This window comes from Pezoporus occidentalis, unplaced genomic scaffold (genome assembly GCF_034315485.1).
Source record: "Pezoporus occidentalis ecotype Australia unplaced genomic scaffold, CSIRO_AGI_Poc_V1 ctg363, whole genome shotgun sequence".
Taxonomy (NCBI): Eukaryota; Metazoa; Chordata; class Aves; order Psittaciformes; family Psittacidae; genus Pezoporus; species Pezoporus occidentalis.
In genome coordinates, this window is record NW_026915625.1 from 130,958 (window position 1) to 152,343 (window position 21,386).

The 21,386-nt window shown below is 35.6% G+C and overlaps 1 protein-coding gene across 1 annotated transcript in view; it reads left to right on the top strand.

Moving 5' to 3' along the window:
* ITGAV (integrin subunit alpha V) overlaps positions 1 to 21,386 on the top strand; it is a 47,466-nt gene that overhangs the window by 20,719 nt on the left and 5,361 nt on the right. Inside the window, exons 7-27 of the mRNA XM_062631016.1 lie at positions 1,067 to 1,192; positions 1,894 to 1,938; positions 2,126 to 2,169; positions 2,261 to 2,317; positions 2,774 to 2,826; positions 3,954 to 4,156; positions 6,175 to 6,366; positions 6,478 to 6,523; positions 7,096 to 7,197; positions 7,943 to 8,001; positions 9,143 to 9,297; positions 10,857 to 10,994; positions 11,686 to 11,753; positions 12,956 to 13,103; positions 14,285 to 14,377; positions 15,491 to 15,570; positions 17,154 to 17,234; positions 18,151 to 18,256; positions 19,104 to 19,262; positions 20,143 to 20,256; positions 21,241 to 21,354. Of these exons, the coding sequence (XP_062487000.1) occupies positions 1,067 to 1,192; positions 1,894 to 1,938; positions 2,126 to 2,169; positions 2,261 to 2,317; positions 2,774 to 2,826; positions 3,954 to 4,156; positions 6,175 to 6,366; positions 6,478 to 6,523; positions 7,096 to 7,197; positions 7,943 to 8,001; positions 9,143 to 9,297; positions 10,857 to 10,994; positions 11,686 to 11,753; positions 12,956 to 13,103; positions 14,285 to 14,377; positions 15,491 to 15,570; positions 17,154 to 17,234; positions 18,151 to 18,256; positions 19,104 to 19,262; positions 20,143 to 20,256; positions 21,241 to 21,354 (2,183 nt within the window). The remainder of the gene's footprint in view (positions 1 to 1,066; positions 1,193 to 1,893; positions 1,939 to 2,125; positions 2,170 to 2,260; positions 2,318 to 2,773; positions 2,827 to 3,953; positions 4,157 to 6,174; positions 6,367 to 6,477; positions 6,524 to 7,095; positions 7,198 to 7,942; positions 8,002 to 9,142; positions 9,298 to 10,856; positions 10,995 to 11,685; positions 11,754 to 12,955; positions 13,104 to 14,284; positions 14,378 to 15,490; positions 15,571 to 17,153; positions 17,235 to 18,150; positions 18,257 to 19,103; positions 19,263 to 20,142; positions 20,257 to 21,240; positions 21,355 to 21,386) is intronic.

Consider the following 21,386-nt stretch of genomic DNA (forward strand, 5'->3'; position numbering starts at 1 on the left):
TATTTTGCCTCTAACTGCACCGTTACACAGAACGTTACCTATATATTTTGCTAATGTGGGTTTCAGTCAGTATTTGCAGGATCATTCCATGTTTTGCTATAGCTCTTTGTTCAGAAGATGGTGCTGCTGCCATCAGGACATAGCTGCCAAACTCTGCTGCCTGTTTTTTTTTTTTTTAATACTAAGTTTATAAGAGATTTTCTGTATTACGCCAGCTTACACTTAGAAACAGCAGCACAGGAAGCTTGTTTCCTGTGCTACATTTTAAATTCTGATAAAAATGGAATAATTGAAACTCAAGGTACAGTATGATATAGATTATGTTCCTGAATTTATTTTATTGCTTTTTGCCAAAAGTGACATCTCATCTGCTAAAACAACCTTATTCTCTACTACCACCAAAAACAGAAAAAAAAAAATTTTGCCTCTGAATAGAAGACAATAGTATACTTCTAAAAACTAGATTTTTTGTGCCAAATTTTTATTCCACATTCTGAGATGCTGGAAGATTAGTTTCTCTATACTTCATACATGTATGAGTATGTATGTGAAGTAAGTTCTCTTCTGAAAACTTTTTGTGATTCAAGATTTAATTTGAACTCAAAGAAAAGTATGTGATGAAGTCACCACTTAGATGCTGGTGAAGTGAGAACAGAAGGCAGTAATCCACTATGCTCATCTCATTAGCTTCTTGGCTGCTGTATTAAGCTCTCATGTTATAATATTTAGACAAGGAGCAACGACTCAGGTCTGCGCTACTGTAAGCATATGCTTACTGTTACCTAACTGGGCAGACCCATTTAAATCCTGGTTTACATGCAGCTTCTGTTTTCAGTGAAAACTATTAGTGTGCTTCTGATTAAATCTGTGCATAAATTTTTGCTGAAGTTGGATACAGATTTTCATTTATATCCTTTCTAGTGCTCCTGCTGTTGCCTATTTTCTGGTCAGTATTGGGGAAAAGTTGTTGCTTTAGAAGCAGGCGATCTGTAAATGAGTTCTGTTGCTTACTGAATGAATGTGCACACATTTTATTTGTCATTTTAAGCTGTTTCTTTCTCTTTAGGACAACTTATTTCTGATCGAGTAACAGAGATTGTAGCTAAATATGACTCCAAAGTCTACAGTGCAAAGTATGATGACCAGTTAGCAACCAGACCTGCCAGTGCTGCTTTTGATGACAGCTACTTGGGTGCGTAGTTTGAAAATGAAGCAAACCTAGCTGTACTTGAAAAAATCCCTTGCAGTATCCATATTTAAGTCTAAATCATACTACTATTAATTCAACACTTGACAGATAACTAAAGAGCTACATACCTGAAAATGCAGTAATTTATGCATGATGGAAGCTTAGTTATCTTGCCATAGGCTTGATTCAAAAAGTACTTGATGACGAAAGAAATGGAAATACTTCCATTTTTTTTGTGCTCAATGACTTGAGTTGGATCTGGGAATGGCTGAGGTATGATTCTTATGTGCCAAATTATTTTTTTATACCTATTTTTTTAGAAAAGCAGCTGTTTCTAAATAATCTACCAAAACAAAATAAAATGTGAAAGAATCATGTTTTGGAAGAAAAATAATGGAGAGTCCCTTACAGGAGTGGGAAGTTATCATTTACCTCTATATATGTCTAACCGGGTTCAGAAAAAAACAAGGACAGACTAAGACAGATCCCAGGATGATAATTTTAAAATTTCCATCTGACCTCAAATTCATGGATGGTGATGAATTATATTCTACTCATGTAGCTGTTCATAGTCTAAGCTACTTAAAGGCAGTATTTATTCCGTTGTGTTTAAAGGTAAAGCATAAAGACCTATGAAGAGTGTAAAGAAATGAAAGGTTTAGTAAGGTTTTTAAAATGGTTTACTAATTTTGTCTGTTGATCAGGTTATTCGGTGACTGTTGGAGACTTCAATAGTGATGGCATAGAAGGTAAGTACTTTGCTTCAGTAAAAAAATCATGTTATAGGCTGGGCAGGTCTTTCAAATAAATGGTGTAGAACAACTGATGCAGTGCACAGGAAAATGCCTAGAGCACTAGCAATGAACTACTCTGTTCAATCAAAGTCATTGCACTTTGTGACCTGATGTTATCTGGGTGTCTTTCTTTATCTTTCAGACTTTGTATCAGGAGTCCCAAGAGCAGCAAGAACTCTAGGCATGGTAGGAATTTGAAATTTTTAAATTTTAAACTTTATCAAAAAAAACCTCAAAAATAACTGGTGCGCTGAAATGTGTATTTCTTCATGTGCAGGTGTCTATTTATAATGGGAAAAACATGTCTTCCATGTACAACTTCACTGGAGAGCAGGTATGTAGCTTTATTGAGTGTAGTGGGTGACTGGGAGGCTATTCTTATGGAAAGTTGACATGTTGAGACAGTATTTAGGGTACTGGAATATATAATATTTTGTATGTTATTAGCTTATGTGCCAAATATAAAAAATAAAAAGTCTGTAAGAATCCTTAAAGTATGTGTTCTGTGAGTTCCCACTTTGTAGTACTACTTAGAAAAGGAATCTTATTTAAATGAAGGAAATGCTGTCTATTTTAGAATTAGAAAGGACTGCATCATGAAATGGGGAATGGGGAAAGTAACTAATCGGTTCACTTTCTAACAGAGTAATGAAGAGAAAGGAAAATAACGACAAAAATGGTGGTATATATTATCATCTCACTAACATCTTTTCTATATAACTTTAGATAAACTTGTTTGTGTGTTTATATCAGTGCAACTCACCAGTTTGGTTTGAATTTTGTTTTCCAGATGGCTGCTTATTTTGGGTATTCAGTTGCTGCCACAGATATCAATAGGGACAAGTAAGTGCCCTCTTCTCCCAGCTGCCACCCAGCTTGTTTTTGGAAAGAAAAAAAAAAAAGCTTTTATTAAAGTCTTTCCTAAAAAAAGTAGGAGGTCTTTCCTACTTTATTAAAGTCTTTTCCTAGATTTCTGTCTTCATTACTGGTTTAACATGTATTTGTGCAACGCACTTTCTTGCTAGCACTCAACTGAACATAAGCCAGCAGTGTGTGCCTGAAGTCCTGAAAGCCAGTCACGTGCTAGGCTGCATCAAAAGAAGTATGACCAGCAGGTCGAAGGAGGTGATCCTGCTCCTGTACTCTGCTCTTGTGAGAACCCACTTGGAGTACTGTGTGCAGTTCTGGTGTCCCCCTCAACATGAGAAGGACTTGGAGCTATTGGAACAAGTCCAATGGAGACCACAAGGATGATAAGGGGCTTAAACATTTCTCGTATGAAGACAGGCTGAGAAAGTTGGGGGCTGTTCAGCCAGGAGAAGAGAAGCTGCATGGAGCAGCCTTCCAGTATCTGAAGGTGGCCTGCATGGATGCCTGAGAGGGACTCTTAGAATCACAGAATCGTTAGGGTTGGAAAGGACCTTAAGATCATCTAGTTCCAACCCCCCTGCGATAGGACAAGGGGTGATGGGTTTAAAATTAAACAGGGGAAGTTCAGATTAGATAAAGTCTTTACTGTGAGGATGTTGAGGCACTGGAACAGGTTGCCCAAAGAAGTGGTAAATATTCCATCTCTGGCAGCTTTCAAGGCCAGGTTGCACAGAGCCTTCGGTGACATGGCTTAGGGCGAGGAGTCCCTGCCCTTGCAGTGGGCTTGGAACTAGGTGATCTTAAGGTCCTTTCCAACCCTAACTATTCTATGATTCTATAACATTTTTTAAAAAGTTGTAGATTTATTTTTGTATTTATTTACACAAATACGTGTGTGCATTCATATGCTTTAGATGCATTAAATTCTAGTATATTTGTGCTTACTTAATAAGTTTTTGCCTTCAGTTACAATTTAAAGATGGGTAACTTTCATATTATTAACTTCAGTGCTGAATTAGTCCTTCTAATAGATGCAGAAGAGAAGGAAGCTGAATTTTCATGTTATTACTGAAGAAACTTATCTTTTTTTTTTGTCCCAGTTATACAGATTTGTTTATTGGAGCCCCTCTTTTTATGGATCGAAGTTCTGATGGGAAACTTCAAGAGGTCGGCCAAGTTTCCATTTGCCTTCAACGAGCCTCTGGAGGGTTTCACATCACAAAGCTGAATGGTTTTGAGATATTTGCAAGATTCAGCAGTTCTATTGCACCTCTGGGGGATCTAGATCAGGATGGCTTCAATGGTAGGACATCATTTATTGATCAGTATTTTCTATTCAAACATGAAGTCTAGACAGCACACTGAATGTGGATTCTGCATGCAAACCTTAGGCATTCTAACCATGACTGAATGTTGGACACTAAGGTCTAGACTCCTTTCGATGCTTGTATGCTACTCCCAAGAATGCTAACAGGGGTTACATGTATGCATCGAGCAGAGACTATACCATTTAAACTACAACATGGATTATTTTAGCTGTTATACTGTTATCAGTTTACTACTTTAAGTACAGTAGAAACTTTGGTGAAATACCTGATTCTCTACTGTGACTTGTTAGGACATCTCCAATATAATTTTCCTTTTTCCATTGCTTAAAGCTGATTTTCCCCTTCAGATGACTGAAAAGAAGGTTTTGTTTCAGAAAGCTGGTTTTTAAAATTACCTGATAGAAGAGATTTTCCTGAGAAAAGTCTAGATTTTTTTAACATTTTTGGGTTGGTTTTGTTTTTTCAAAATAGAAGAGTCTGATGAAAATATCCCATAACAACAACAGCCATCTGTACCAAGAGCTGAGTGTCTGGAGTCAGTATGTGGATGGGAAGTCTTGAGTCTGATACAACTGAAGCTGTAGACTCTCAAACCCATTGCCAGTGCTTCTTGTTACTTTCATTTGGCAATGAAGAGCAATGAAACAGAAAATCATGTGGTTTGGGGACAGAAACTTTCAGGAATACTAGGGAGAACTTAGTTATTCAAATCATACTCCAGATTTGTTGCCTAGAGTGGTAGGAATTTGGGTTCTGCAAGAAAATGCTCATATTTAGTTCTTCATTCTGCTTGCAAGCTAAATATTTTCTGAAAGATAAAAATTTATAATATGCTAATATTTCAAATTCCCAGGCAGCTCAAATTTATTTTTAAAATGAAATCATGCATTCATCGTATTACAGAATAGGTTGAGTTAGACCTTTAGTTGCTAAAATTATACAGTTAGTGTGAAGATGCAATATCACTGCAACGGTTTACAGAAGCCATTGGGAAGGTTACAGCTGATAGCCAGAAATGTAGTCACTTAATGAGACTATCCAAAAAATGTTTTGATTCCATCATACTTCAATCTGAAATACACCGTAGGTGAGAAAATCATAGCAAAATTTGTCTCCTTTTTAATTACTTTGCCATTATTTAGTCTAGTCTTTTAAATCTTATTTTTTCCTGTTCTGTTTTATTTTGGGAGTATTAATTAAAATGCTTTCCATCACAGTATGGTGCAAGATAAGAATTTTTAACTGTTTTCATAAGGTTTGTAAAGATGAGTCAAAAATACAAAACGGTAAACTTTTGAGTCCTTGTTCTTTTCATGATTTTTTTTCAAATTTACAGAAAAAGTAACATGTAATGTAATTATTCTGTATATTGTTTCATGTTTCGTCTGTGAACCAACTGTGGAAATGTTTAATTTAGATCTTACATACACTTGTAAAGGTGTCTTTACAGATAGTTCAATTAGCGTTTTGTTTATTACTTTTTATTAGTTATTGATAATGAGTACTCCCAAATTTATTAAACTTCAACAGCACAATTACACTAACTGAAAGTTGTCCATAAAACACATTGCCAAGCCATGATCAGGACCGACTGGAATTTGGTATTTTCCATTGTTACAGGCTGATTTAAATTTTCCAGAATTATTAAAATGTCACACACTGTGGAGGAACATGAGTGTGTTAATGAAATGGGCTTATAGTCCCTCTTAGTTTTGTGATTTGGTGCCAACAATTCTGGGTGTTTAATATTCCCCAAAACATCTCAAATCCGTATGATTTGGCTATAAGTCAGTTACTGAAGTGTAGAAGTGTTTGTAGAACTATTCCTTGCCATTCTCTTCCTCCCCAAGTTTGTGATATATGATCTTGTTAAACATTTATTTCCTCCCTACTGACACATACTGAAACTGTAATATCAAAAATTAGAAGTTATTGATGTAAGCACAAATATATTCTCTCTGGAGATGTTGGTGATTGTTCTTTTGGTTTACAGATATTGCAGTTGCTGCACCATATGGTGGAGAGGGCAAGAGAGGACTTGTCTATATCTACAATGGAAGAGCAAATGGTTTGAATGCAGTCCCATCTCAAATTCTTGAAGGGCAGTGGGCTGCTCGCACTATACCACCCAGTTTTGGGTACTCGCTGAAAGGAGCTACAGATGTGGACAAAAATGGATACCCAGGTCCTTTGCTCTAAATGTCACTTTAGAATAACTTCATAGAAGCCCATCTCTCACTGACAGTGTATTTGAAAAAATGAATTGTAATGTGTAATATTTCTCCCTTATTCCTAGATTTGATTGTTGGAGCCTTTGGTGTTGACACAGCTGTTTTGTATAGGTAAGTATCCCTTTATGCTTTTACATGACATGCAAGCAAAGCTCAATGGCACTCTTGAGTTACAAAAGCAAGCATCATCAAGGGGAGTCTGTAATTGTGCAACTCCACATTCCAAACTGCTGAAGATCAAAAAAGGCTATACTGCTGTTTTCACTGAGTGAATCTACAGTCTACCTAGTATATATCTTTCTCAATAGTTAAGAGATAATATAAATAGGATGTCTTCAAGGCTTTCCAAGTGACAGTTTTCTAGATTCTGACACATTCAGGGTGCTGCTGTTAAACTGCAGTCCTGATACTAGCATCCATACTTGCTCATTTTGGGAAAATAATTTGTCTGGGCTAGAAAGGGATAGAACATCCTCTTAACACAATTGCCTGTGTTCTGCCTCTGATAGTAATGAAAGGACATAGAACAGTTTCCCGCTTTTCTCTAATCAATGATTATTTGTTATTCTTGCAGTTTCACTAAATATTGTCTTAAGTGTGCATGTGTATATTTCACAATTTGAGGGGGAGGGTGTTTTCTAACGTGGTGTTGAATGCTGTTCAAGAGGATGTTTTCTTTGCAGGGCTAGACCAGTTATTAGAGTAAATGCTGCCCTGGAAGTTAATCCAACCATTCTAAACCCAGAGAACAAAGCCTGTTCGCTGTCAGATGTAAAGGTTTCTTGGTATGCATGATATCTTTGTTTACCTTTGCGGGGAGGGATGGTTTTGGTGTTTATTTTCATAAACTTTCAATTTTGAAAGGATTCAGGAAATCTAGTTAGCTAATTAAAAAGGGCAATCAAGCATAGATATTTCTGAAAGAACAGACAATAAATACAAAATAAGAACTTGGACAACAGTGGGAGGTCCAACATTCTCCTCAATGGATGCTAGATTGACTACCAAGTTACATCCCACCTGCGGAGACTGCCAATTGGCTGTGTTGAGTAGAATAAGATCTTCCCAAGATGGTAATGGATTAGTCAGCTTTTGTAGTGTTTTTACCCATTAACTTACTTTTTAGATGAGCTCATGGTAAACACATTTGGGAAATGATCTCTGCAAACTGGTTTTGGTTCTTGCTCCTGTACTGTATCCAAACCCACTTTTCCTTTCTAGTGCTAACTTCCTTTTTAACTTGGTATTCCAGTTCCTTCTAGTTTTCAAAAAAAGTAGATGAGGCACATTTGATTTCAGGAATAAACACTCTGCTTCACATGCTATTCCCGCATGTATTAAGATTACAAAGCTTTGCATTGTTGTCTACTTATTAATAGGTTATAGTGTCTTCTCCACTAGTAGAAAATAGCATTTGGGAATGAACTAGAGTCTCAAAAGAGAATACCTTTGAACAGAGAAAAATAGTAAAGAATTTTAGAATGAGAGAAAAAGTGCATGAAATTAATATTTTCTTTTCCTCCAAAACAGCTTCAAAGTAAAGTTCTGCTTAAAAGCAGATGGCAAAGGAAAGCTCCCTAATTCACTCAGTAAGTTCTGCTAATTTAAAAACTTTTAAAGTCTTTTTATATATTGTTTGCAGACATGAGCACTGGTCACTGTTCTTCATTATCGTTGACTGCCTTTTACAGCACCATACTGCCAGTCTGGTAACCATACACATCTATATATACCTTCAGCATGTCTTTTGCTGAAGTTTTGTTGAAGTCAGTGAGATTTGAGCATACCTGAGACTTCAGACATATGCTTAACCACTTGGTGTAACTAGTCTTGGAAAATCCTTTGTATTACAGAATTGAGATCAACTCTTGTTGAGGGGAGTTTTAGAAAAGAATATTCAAGCATGTATATTGTTAGGCCTGAAAAATATGGACAAGCAACAAGGGACTTCTCATATTTCTGTTGAAATCATGACCTTATGATTGATACTGTTAATTTTTTTCATCAGATTTTCTGGATCAGACTTAGGAAAAGATTGTTTTAAACAGGTTTTTAAGTTACTGCTAAGAGATTTTGTAGTGTGGCAGACTGCCTGCTACAATCAGGTTTCGTCTACTGATTCTAAACTCATTTCCTTATTTTCTGTATGGCATGTATAGAGGTGGTATCATCTGGCAAGATTCATATAAATGGCTGTTACATATTTTAAATTTCATTATCTATATCAAATATTCAAAGTAATTAGATTAGCAATACAGTTACATGCTGTAATGTGTTACATGCAAGATTGCTTTAAATTTTTTTTTTTGGGGGAGGGGAAAGTTTAACTTGCTCATGCAGTTCTATAGCAACTATAAATGTATCACGGCTCTTCATAGAATAGTTAGGGTTGTAAAGGGCCTTAAGATCATCTAGTTCTAACCCCCCCTGCCATGGGCAGGGATGCCTCACCCTAGACCATGTAGACTCTGCCCAACCTGGCCTTGAATGTTTCTTGTATGTTTCCAGTGTTTAAGGAAAAGGCAGAGACCAGTTTAGGACAACAGTGCCTAATGCAGAGAACTAATGTAGAAACAGATTCTTATATTGAAGGAAGGGGAAGTTTTAAAAGTTCTAAATACTAGGTTTTCATTGTAACTGAAATCACCATTCAGCTCCATTTCTGATGGGAATCTGTAGTGTTTTTAATTGAATGAAATATCCCTAACCTAACCGCTTTGGATTGGACAGATTTCCAAGTGGAGCTACTGTTGGATAAACTTAAGCAGAAAGGAGCTATAAGGAGAGCTCTGTTTCTCCACAGTAAACAGCCTAGCCACACTAAGAACATGACTATTACCAAGGGGGGGAAAATGAATTGTGAAGAACTCGATGCCTTTTTGAGGGTAAGTAGCCACTTATGTTTTAGGCAAATAATTTTTGGTGCATTGTCTATTACAGAATCCTTGTGTTAGGTGTTTAAAAAAAAAAGAAAAAAAGAAGTGCTAGAGACACTTCATGCCCCACATAGACTAAAATTACTAAAACTATATGTCTGTCCTGGGTTATCACTTCTGTCTGAGTATGAATAATAAGTATTATTGTGACTAAGGTCCTGGTCACTAAATGGATCAGAAATTCAATCCTGAGCATTGTTATGTACTTCCTGGACAAGTCATCTTGGCACAAAATTATAGTTATACTTCCAAGGAATGTGAAAGTCAGCAAGCAGAGGTTGTGTTTTCACTTTGGAGGTAAAGGTAAAGAAAAATATGGATCTTCAACTACAAGGTAAAGATCAGCAAGTAACAAAGGGGACAGAGAAGGTTGAAATAGGAAGCTTGCTTTTTCTCAGTCTTTCTGTTCCCATGGACAGATGCTAACACAATTAAAAAGTGTAACCCAGTAGAAGAAACACTGGCTGAAATAGCAAAGACATCTGAAAATGTAGCTACGTACTTGCAGCTTAGATTTATCTCTGAGTGCTTATAAATTAAACAAACAATACTTATTTCTTTCTTAAAAAAAAAAACAAACAAAAAAACCCCAAACCAAAACAAATCTGCAAAACTAATGAAAATACTAGTAATCATTAAGGATTCATGGAGGATAGGTAATACCTTTCTTTGACTGGCCTTGTGAGTGGGGTATATACGGAAATACACCTCCGAGATCATTAGTAAAGTTTTAACACTTTTCCACCTGACATTCTCATAAAGAAAGTAATGACACATGACCTCTATGAAATTATGTTAAATTGAAAGCAGAACCATTTGAAAACTATTATCGATAGGTTTCTGCTCATAGAAGATAGCTTCTGAAGTAAGATCCTGCAATGAGCTCTGGGTCAGTTATTTTCATTCTTCTCATTTTTGAAAATAATGAACCAGAGTTTACAGTTATAAAAATCTGTGGCATAAAGCAAAGAGATGGTTTCTAAGATGTCGAAAAGGCAGGATCAATATCTGATAAACAGAATGATTTGAAATGAATATGAAAGTCAGCAACTCCAAGTGCAAGGTACTAATTTCAGGAGGGGAAAAATCACATGTCCAATGGTAAATATCTGTGAGGGATCTTAAAAGCATAGTGAATTTTGTCTGACAGGAAAAAGTGAGATTGTATAGCCCTTTAGGCTCCTCACTGTTACAGTTCTAGGACTTAATACTTCTGTATGCTCCAAGTTTGCGTTTGTAAAACAGGTATGTTACTGCCAAAACTGTCCATCTTCAAAGTTGGCACTGCAGATTTTCCAACAAGAAATTTTCTAGTGTGAAAACAGCTCAGAAGTTTTAGTGTTGTTTTTGCTTCCTCATTCTTATTACAACATGAACAATAAATAAAAATACTGCTCAGTATTGTTCTTGGGATGACTATTTGTTGCCTATAGGGACTTATGAAGGATATTTTTTGTTGCTGTTTTCTTCACATGTTCTAATTGTAATTCAAATTTTGTTTTCCTCAGGATGAATCTGAATTTAGAGACAAACTAACTCCCATTACTATCTTCATGGAATATCGTCTGGATTACAGAACAGCTGCAGATGCAACAGGATTGCAGCCTATCCTCAACCAGTTCACTCCTGCTAATATGAGCAGACAGGTATCACAGTCTGTGATGACAGAACCCAGAACACATTTTCAGCTTTCAATACTAAGGTTCATCTTAGAACTTCTGAAAAATTAAGATACCAAAATATGTATCTAGACTTTAGTCTTTTAATTATGGAAACACTGATGGTTATTGTATGTTTGTCTATTTGTCTTCCTTCTCTCTGTGTCAGGTTTCTTTTTTTTTTAGACAGGACTTCCTTTTCATGCATATAATGAATAGTTTTCTGCAGAAGAGTAGACAGAGTAGTATTAAAGTTGTCAGTCTTGAAGGACTGAAGTATTTCATCCATTGCTCCTACTATGCTCCTCTATGTATATTATATTTATTCCTATAAGTCTCCTACAGTAATAACCATAGTTTTTCTGTTTCTGCCCATTATACAGATTTTTGCACTTGTTTGTAAAGAGGATTGTGGAGATGCAACTCAAATGAACAGATTATTCAGAGGAAACACAATTAATGTCTGTAGACATCAGTCCTGCAGTTGCAGTGTGTCAGGATAAGGCACAATACCTCCTTCTATAAAAACTCATTTGTTCTCTTCTGAGACTGAGTTGAAGATATCTTGTAACCAGCTATTTAGAAAATTTTTATTTGGTGGTGAAACAGCATTATTGGAAATGTATGTTAGAACAGATGCAGGAATTCTTACAACAATATGCATTTGATTTTTGCATAGGCACATATTCTGCTGGATTGTGGTGATGATAACGTCTGCAAACCAAAGCTGAAGGTTTCAGTAGAAAGGTAAATACATGAGAAAAATACTACAGGGAAAAAGAACTTCCCTACTTCAATTCTAAACTTCAAGAGCTTGTAATACTTTTGTTAAAATGATGTATTGAAATAAGTAGACCTCCTCAGTGTATACAATCTAAACTCATGTTTATTTGTCTTAAAGAAAACCCATTTTCCGCTTTGTAACCTAATGTTTTTAGCGGGTAATACAGGGACAGCACATACCCCCACCCTATCCCCCATTGTAAGTACACAGGATTTATGTGTATGCTTGCTAAGCTGGACATGCATGGCAAGCACAAATCAGTGTTAGCTGCAATTGTGCCACTGAGCTGCAATTGTGCCACTGTTCTGTCATTTAATACTAGACAGACCCACCATGAAGATGTGAACAGGTGTGATTTTATCCAGCAAGGGGTAGAGTAGAGCTGTGTTGTCATATCTTATGAAAAAAATTGTTGGTATTGGTGTATGTTTTACTAAACCTGGAAAAAAGGAACAAATTTCAACTCAGAATTCTTTCATAAGATGTGATATTTTGTGCTTTTTATGCCCCAAAGCCATTCTTAAGTGAATTATCTCTACTCAGTAACATCATCTGGTGGGGTTTTCCATGCCCTTAGTGCAGAGCTGTAGCATATGCGTGTGTATTTAGTACAGTTCACAAATATACTAATTCATGCAAATACTTCAGAAGCATTTTATATCAGTGCAGATACAGTTACATTTCCTTGTAGTTGGTGGAATTAAAATACATTGAACCGATATTCTTTTTGTGTTTGGAAAAAATGTATTACAGAGGTCTTGGGTGTATTCTGTTGTTGAGCCTTCCATCAAAACATTATGAATTTTCTACCTCTGCTAAGTAGGCATGTAATTCAAAATGTACACAGTGATTTAGCTGTTCATAATTGTTTATTCCTTGTTAAAGGAATGTTGGTGGTTTTGTGTTTTACTGTGAACTTTGTACAAAAGATTTTTAAAAAAACAGCATGTAATATTTGCTCCATTTCTGTGATTATACATACTACAGGGTTTTTCTTTTTAAACATCGTGTAGAGCTCTCCTGATATTCCTGAAGCATAGGTACTGCCTCTAGATTTCTCTAATGTCTTGTGCAATTTCAGAATGTCTCTTGTTTCTCTAAGTTCAACCAGTTCAATACAGTTGAAAACCTGAACGCACAGTTCATTTTTGCATTTGTTTTGTAGTGATCAGAAGCAGATCTATATTGGTGATGACAATCCCTTGACATTAATTGTCAGTGCCCAGAATCTAGGAGAAGGAGCCTATGAAGCAGAGCTCTTTGTCATTGTTCCACCCCAAGCAGATTTTGTAGGTGTTGTTCGTAACAATGAGGTAAAATTCCAACTGTCTTCTTTGAGTAGTTAGATTTCAGGTGCTGCTATGGAAGTTTGTGGGAGAGGGCCTGTCAGTGGTGGGTTTTATGCTTTTATCCTAAAGTAAAGCACTGAAAAAATGGTAAGGCTCTTCCAAGCCTCAAGGCTGTATAACACCTGGTTGGATGGTTCCAATTTAAGAGCTTACTGCTAACAACAAACGATATTCATCTGTGTGTTGGAGCTTGACACACCAAGTTTATCTGCTTCAACACTTTGTTTGAATTGTACCCTTAATTAAATTTAGATTTAGCATCTCATGCTAGATAAAGAACTAGGCACCTGTGAGGCAAAAAGTGATATTGGGTATTACTCTTCTGTTCACCTAAGTATATAGAAAGTCTTGGGAGTCAGTTATTCTAACTACACAGAATATTAAAGTATGTTTCCTAATTTTCCCTTGTATTAGAAAATGTCTGTATAAGTTCTCTTTCTCTGAATACACGTGGCTATAGTCCAAATTTTGGTTTAGCCCATTACAGATATACAGAAGTAATATATTTTCAGATTTTCTTTGTTATTGTTTTTATTTGATTTAATCTGTGATGAATCAATATCACGTTGCAGAATCTTAGGGGGAAAACTTTTTTTGCCCTATATCAAAAGATTCCAACTTTGATCTACAACCACATCCTTCATACATGTTGGACCATGCCTTGCTTTGATTCTCCAGTTTGCCTCTGCTATTCTAAGTGCTTTGTGATGTGGCTTTGTTCAAAATCTGATAGCTCCTCTTAAGACATCTTTTTGAGTAAGCTAGTAAGAATTCATGTTATTTTGCATTTGAATCTTTATTTTCTTATGCAGAGTTTGCATGATTGCCAGAGTTTCTTCATATAGGTTTTAAAGAATCATATGGAGAAATGCTTTAGGTCACAAAAATCATCAGTGATACCCAGTGTAGGAGTATTGAATTTCTTTTATAACCTTGGAAAGAGCATCTATCTTACATTAAAAATATCTGTCTCCATGGAGACTTTCATACTTCGGTTTTATTTAATTTTAGTGCTTGACTGTGTTAGGGCTGAGAAATTATATTAAAATTAACACAGCATATCTAGAACTTTTCTCCAGACTTTCATCCAGGTATCCAGATGTAAAGAATGCCATTCCTTAATACTTTTTTCTGCTTTACTGCAGGCTTTAGCAAGACTGTCTTGTGCATTTAAAACAGAGAATCAAACTCGCATGGTAGTTTGTGACCTGGGAAATCCCATGAAAGCAGGAATTAAGGTAAGGTTTGGTCCAAGAGGTGTCTGGTATCTCAAGCAGTACAGTCAGCATTTTTCTTAATCACTGTAGTTCTGGGCAGGATTTTTACTCACAGGAATTTAAGATTAGATGTAGCTGACATTTAGCTACCCACATGTTTGGTTAGTTCAGTGGTAATTTGTTTTAGCTTTTTGGCTAAATTAAAGCCTGAAAGGCGTGTTCATGAGTCATATCATAACTCAAAAGGAGTAGTTAATTAAATAGTGGAATTAATGAATGCTGGTGCCTCTTTAGTTTGTCTTTAGATTTATTTCTCGTGTCTCTTCAGTTTGTCTTTAGATTTATTGGATATGTATTTTTAGTATATAACAAAGAGCTAGCTCATAACACACCTTTTTTTTAGTGTAAACCTAATGATGTTTCTCTCTTCTGCCTTGTTTTGTGGTTTGAGAGAGAGTTTTGTCTAGTTGAGACCTCTGCACTTCCACCAAATGTAGCTGGAATTTGAAGAATTAAATAAATATTAGTGGGACCTAGCAGATATTAAGATGATGTTATGCAATAAGTCTTATTTTCCGAGGAAATAATGTGAAGATCAGTCATGATTATAAACAGTTTGAAGGTGCTTTTCTTTCATGAGAAATTTCTTTCATTTTTAATAGATGAATAAATGTTATTCCCAAAGTCTTTAAAATACATCAAGCTGAACGGTACATATGTTGAAGTAACTATCATCACTGACATAGAACAAACTTTGGGAACTGAATTTTGAATCATTACTGTGCCCTCTTCTTCAGGCTACAGTGCTTTTTGCAACACATAGGGAGACTCAGTTTTGTGTAGAAATGGCTTAAGTAAGGGGGGTGAGCATGATTGTAAACATTACATTTCTGTTTTGTGGTAGTGATGCACTGGCTGAAATCTAAAGAGGACCATACATTTCTAATCTTGATGAAGTGGACAAGTTTTATTTGCCAGTTCTCTGTGTGTGCTCTCTTATGACTACAAGCCTCAAGCAATTTTGTTGTAGTATATTAAGTATATATATAAAGTATATTTTGTTGTTGTATTAAGAAGCTTTTATCATGTATTTTATCATGCTTCCACTGAGCCATGATGATTTTATTTCTAAAGCTATTAGCTGGCCTGCGTTTCAGTGTGCACCAGCAGTCTGAAATGGATACCTCTGTGAAGTTTGACTTGCAAATTCGAAGGTATGGAAATCTAGGAGTATGTACCTCACCTGGTAGAAAACATGCGAAGTAAATACACTGTGAACTAAGTAGATACTCTGGACTAATTCTCTGGTCTTTGCTTCATACTAGCTTAAAAAATAAACACACCATTTAGATGAATTTTGTGTTCTAAAATAGAGGAGAAAATGTAAGAAAAGGTAATTTTCTGCTGGAATGTAATTTATTTTGCTTACAGCTTTTAGACAGGTCATGGCACAAGTGAAATACTAATAATGAGGAACAAAGCCATTTTAAAATACCCTGTATTTTAATACCTGCATATCATTGTCATCTGACATTTGTGCAGTGCCACAGAATGACTGTGCCTTTGGGTTTCTAGCCCTGTTTTAAAATTGGTGTTTGAATTCCTTCTGAAGTAGAGCCAGAATTTCAAATTTTATGTATTTTAAGGATGAGAGGTATAAGCCTTTCAGAAAAGGCAATATATGTTGGTTGTTCCCCCCATGGTTGAAAAAGGTTTTGGTGTTTGGTTGTTTTTCTTGTGTTTTTTGTTGTTGTTGTTTTGTTTTTTTGTTGTTGTTGTTTTTTGTGTTTGTTTGGGATTTTTTTATCTTCTTATCACTTAAGGGCTGCTTCTTTTATTTATTTTTTTTCCTAGTGAATAAATTATTCTCATCCACATTTGGCTACAAGGATTAAATAAGTTTAAACTTACCATTCCACTTTAATGATACAGTGATTCATACTGATCAAAGGCCTTGGCAGCATTAAATATCTCTTTGATCTCACACTGCTGTGTGTTCAAATTTTTTCTCCCCTTCTCCATCAGCTAGTAAGCTGTGCCAGTGCACATATTGGTATTTACAGGTCAGGAAGAAAACACAGTTGCATGTATTTGTTGATTACAGCGGCAGTGAAGAATAGATCTTCTATCTTTCCAAAGGAAGCTGGTTAAAATGACAGAATAATCATATGTGTCTAAGGAGATCAGGATTCTGTTCCCAGCTCCACTTTGAGGAGAATAGGTGTTCCCTGTATTTTTTTTTCTCTGTTTACAAAGAAAGTCCAAAGAAATTTTATGTATGAATGACTCTGTGTGCCTTGATATCTGTCATCTCTTGGTGTATCTCAAGTGTAGGAATCAGATGTAAACTGGTTTAAACACTGTAAAGAGGGGTAATCAAAAGTAGCCCTAGTGTGTTTTTCTGTCCTGGGACTAGTTTGAGGCCAACAAGTCTCTGAGCAAAACACATGTCGTAACTGTGGAATTTAGGGCTCTGCTAGCTATAGAGATGCTGTTATCCCACAGCACTGGCATTTGAATTTTTTTACATGTGGCAGTCTAAGGATGGAGTCAGCATGAGCTCTTTGTCCTTTATTAACTTCTGTCCGCTCGCTGAGTGACCTCCAAACTGTGCTGAGGGTGGGACTGTCAGGCATTTAAGTGAGAATTTGCTGGAATCTGCTTCTTAGTTTTTAGTAATTGTGCTTTCCTACAGTGGATGAAGAGATATGGTGTTACACGCAATTGTTTTAAGGTTTGGGAGTTTTAAATACTTAGCTTATTTCATTTCAGTGATTAACTTTTATTTTCTCTGCAGTTCCAACCTGTATGATAATCTAAGTCCAGTAGCATTCTATCAGGCTGACCTTGCAATTTTAGCAGCTGTTGAAATTAGAGGGTAAGCATTGATACTGTTTTAATAATTGTCTCCCTCAGATAAGTTTTGTATGTTTGCATCTTTATATCTAATTAACTTTCTTTCACATCTGTGTAAGTTTTAAAGAAGCCTTAGGGAATTTGTAAAGAAATTATGTTTTTCTCCATCCACCTGTTGAACTTTCAGATCATAAATAATCCTAAATAATTACAAAATGAATTCCAAAAAGGAGTGTTGTGCCTCTTTCACCAGAGGTTTCTTTAGGAGAAGAAATAAAAATTGCCCCTCGTTTTCGCAGTTGCACGCTTTTCTCAAGGTCACTTTCCTCCTCTGTGAACTGACTCTGTTTTCATCCAAAAAACCTCTAAAATCCTTTTTAGAACCAAAGTTGAAAATCCTGTTGAAGATAAGTTTGCAATGCTCTCAGCTTCATCAATCTGAAGTATAATATTAATATTGTATTATTATACATTCATTACTGTGGTCTAATTTTGTTACTTTTTGAGAGGTGTGGGTTGGCACAACTGAAAAGCATTACTGCTAGCTTCACTGTTTTCACTGCATGCTGAATTAGTCAGCACTGTACTGATAAGTCTCTGCATCATCAATATTTCCATTATCTAAGTATTGCACACTTTGTAGTTTTTGGATGACTTGTATATATCAATTCTGTTAATGGTTTACTAGATTCTGTAGGATGAATCCAAAGTTTAGGGCAGGAAAAAAAAAGATCTGACTAGAAGGCTCATGTTTTCATGTGCTGAAGAAAACTGAACATTTAATATAAAGGCCACTCGATCTCTTCTGTTTTTTTCATGCAGAGGAAGAAAAATTGGAGATCGTATTTTAAGCATGTTAATTTTCTAGTGAGATTTTCTAGTGAATTACGTTCATCATTTATACTTTATAATAATGACTTGTTTGCTCTGCTGTTTAGTGTATCGTCTCCTGATCACATATTCCTTCCTGTTGCAAATTGGCAGCCGAAAGAGAATCCAGAAACAGAAGATGATATTGGGCCTCTAGTGCAGCATATCTATGAGGTGTGCAGTTACTACTCATTTCAATTACACAGTTCTGTGTTAAATTAAATCTTTTTGGTGTAGCTTTTCTCTGGAGTAAATTACAAATTTTTTTCTTCAATTTGTTCTTGCATGGAAACAAAGATTTAATTTTTTTAATGCTGGGTCAATAACTGGTGTCTGCAAGAAGGGTTGCAGTGCTTGCAGCAGCCAAATAGAAAAGGCTGATTTTTTTTTTTTACATCATTACACATCCTTTACTTCCTAGCCCTTTACTTCCTTTCAAAAAATCTAGATAAAACTTTTGAAGTAACTTAGTAACTTATACTGTAATTTATTCAGTATCCTCATTGATATTCCAAGTGTTCTGAAATATTATTGTAAATTCTTTTGCCTTGAAAAAATTTAAGTATTTAAAAGTTCCTTAAAAGAATGATCACAGCCTTAGTCTAGATTCTTTAATTAAGCAAAATTTACTGAGAGAGCTGTGTGAATAAGAATAGTTAAAAGTTGTTCTAAAACTTAGAAGACCATTTATCTAATGAAATTTAAGGGTGTATGTATCTGTGCTCAGAGTCTCTTGGCTAAGACACATACAGTAGCTGAGATTTGTGCAACAGACTTCCAAAAAAACCTAATTCCATATGGCTTTTCTTCAAAGTATTTTTTATTGAATACAGAAGTCATTTTATGTTTTGCCTGTTGGGGGACTGAAATTTAGCTACCATTTTCAGGTCAAGTTGATGCTATTCCCATAAGTGGCTGGGGAAAGGTTAGTGGCCTTATCATTTAAAATAAGAAGTACGTGCACAAAGAAGGCAGCATTCAGTTTTTAGTTTATATCTGTTACCTTTATTTTCATAATCAGCTAAGAAACAATGGTCCAAGTGCATTCAGCAAGGTGATGATGACTCTGCAGTGGCCTTACAAATACAAAAACTACACACTGTTGTATATCGTTCAGTATGAAATTGATGGTCCCATGAACTGCACTTCTGATATGGAAATCAATCCATTAAAAATTAAGGTAAGTAGGACTTTCCTTTTGAAGTATATTTGTTTTGAAACCACACTCAAAATACCCAAATCCCTGAGAATATCTAACACTATCTGGGTTAAGTTTTCATCTGTTGCTGAGGAATGAGACTGCACTGTTTGATAGCACTTGTCAATGTATATAGCAGGTGAAATAAAAAATAGACAATAGATTGTCAACCCCAAAATAAATTTGTCTTGTTTTTTTTTTTCTCTTGAGGACTGTATTGTATGAGCTCTAAATGCAAAGCAGTGGAATTATATTGAATGTGGTCATGAACAAAAACATGCCAGATGCTTCTGTGCTGTTTATGTAAATATTCTGGGGTTTATTTTTTGGAAGAAAATGGCACATATTTTTTTATTACTAGTTTATTTATCTAGGCCCTCACCCAAATGCCACACAGGTCAATACAGGTGTTTCACTTTTTCCAGTTCCTCCTGGACCTGTGTATGTCTGGACATGTGTACATGTGTACAGGGGTATATGATACATCAGTACCATACTAGTGCTATTTTTTCAGAGTAAAAGCCAGAAATGTTGAGGAAGAATCTTTAACATATTGCAAAGTTAAATTATTTATTGCAGTCGAGGAGTATTTGTTTTCTATACATGACAAAGGTTTGAGGTGAAAAATAATTAAAATACTCAAGGCTCTGTGTTAGTTCTTAACAGAAATTTGCATCAGTGATCTAATAAAGGCAGGAGTAACATTTTAATCACAGCAGTAGGTAAAGTCAGAGTCTGAAGAATAGCTAGGTTAGGAAGAGAGAAACTGGATCAATTATGTATTTTCTTCACGTTGATTTAGGATTCTTCAAGTGTATCTAAATGTAAGAATTATTTATTGGTTTTCCTTCATGTATCCTAGATTTCTGCTTCTAAAGATGATGATAAGAATGAAACAATTAGCAGGGAAGATAATCGCCATCATCGTATCAGTCGAAGGGATATAGCTGCCATTGAAGGAGACGTGCATACTTTGGTAAGCTCTCAGCATTGATATGTTGATAATACTTTTAGTTTTTTTTTAAATGAAGGTGAAGATGAAAGTTCCATGGGATGAAGAGTAATTTCAAAAAAATCCATGTCCTCCATTTAAACAGTTACCAGACAAAAAAGTCATATGCTCTTGAGCTGTTGGTTGGGTTTTCCCCCAGTATGCATCAGTTTTCCTTGGGGTAGTCAGCCAGTGAGACATATGACTATGATTTTGTGCTGTTATGTTTCCAAGTCCTGAAAAACAAAGGTCAAGTTGGGCACTTCATTCAGAATCAGTGACTAATTCACAGACTAATATCCAGTATTCACAATAATTTCACTGTATTGTACTTACACTGGCAAATGTTCTTTCACTGTACAGTGCTTTTATCTATAATATAGCTAAAATCACAGTTATAAAATGAAGCCTTCTTTTGATCTGTTTTCTTCATAAAACTCATGGTTTAACATCAGTATTATCTGATGGATTTTAATGGAAATGTGGTTGAGAAAGGCCAGTTGAACTTGTGTAGTCCTAAGTATGGCTTATAGATCAGGGCAGTCAGTTAATTTTGAAGACTTCCATTGAATGCAACAAAGCATATTTTGTTGGCACCAAGTGCAGATAATTGCCGTAAGTTTTCCTGTCAAAAACTATATGGAGGATGGTAATGTGAACTGATCAGAAACTGCCCCCCACACCCTCCGACTTTTTTTGCTATGTACATAGATAAAGTATATACCTTAAAGCCACTTCCAGCTGTTTCATGTTTGGGATCCAAGTGGCTCATGTAATAATTTTCTGAATGTAAACTTTTGGGAGACTGTAAGTAATTATTCAATATTAGGGGTTATTAAATACATTTGATTTGTTTCTAGTGCTTTGCCAGGAAAAGAGGCCAAAAAATTGTCTATAGTAAGGTAATGGCATTAATGACTTTTCAAATATTTTCATGTTCAGAATATCCTTCCTTATTTTTATATGCAGGGTTGTGGAACTGCTGATTGTTTAAAGATAGTCTGTCAAGTTGGCCACCTGGAAAGGGGAAAGAGTGCAATATTGTATTTAAAATCACGCCTTTGGACCCAAACTTTCATGAATGTGAGTGACTGAATATTCTGTCTCTGCTTCTG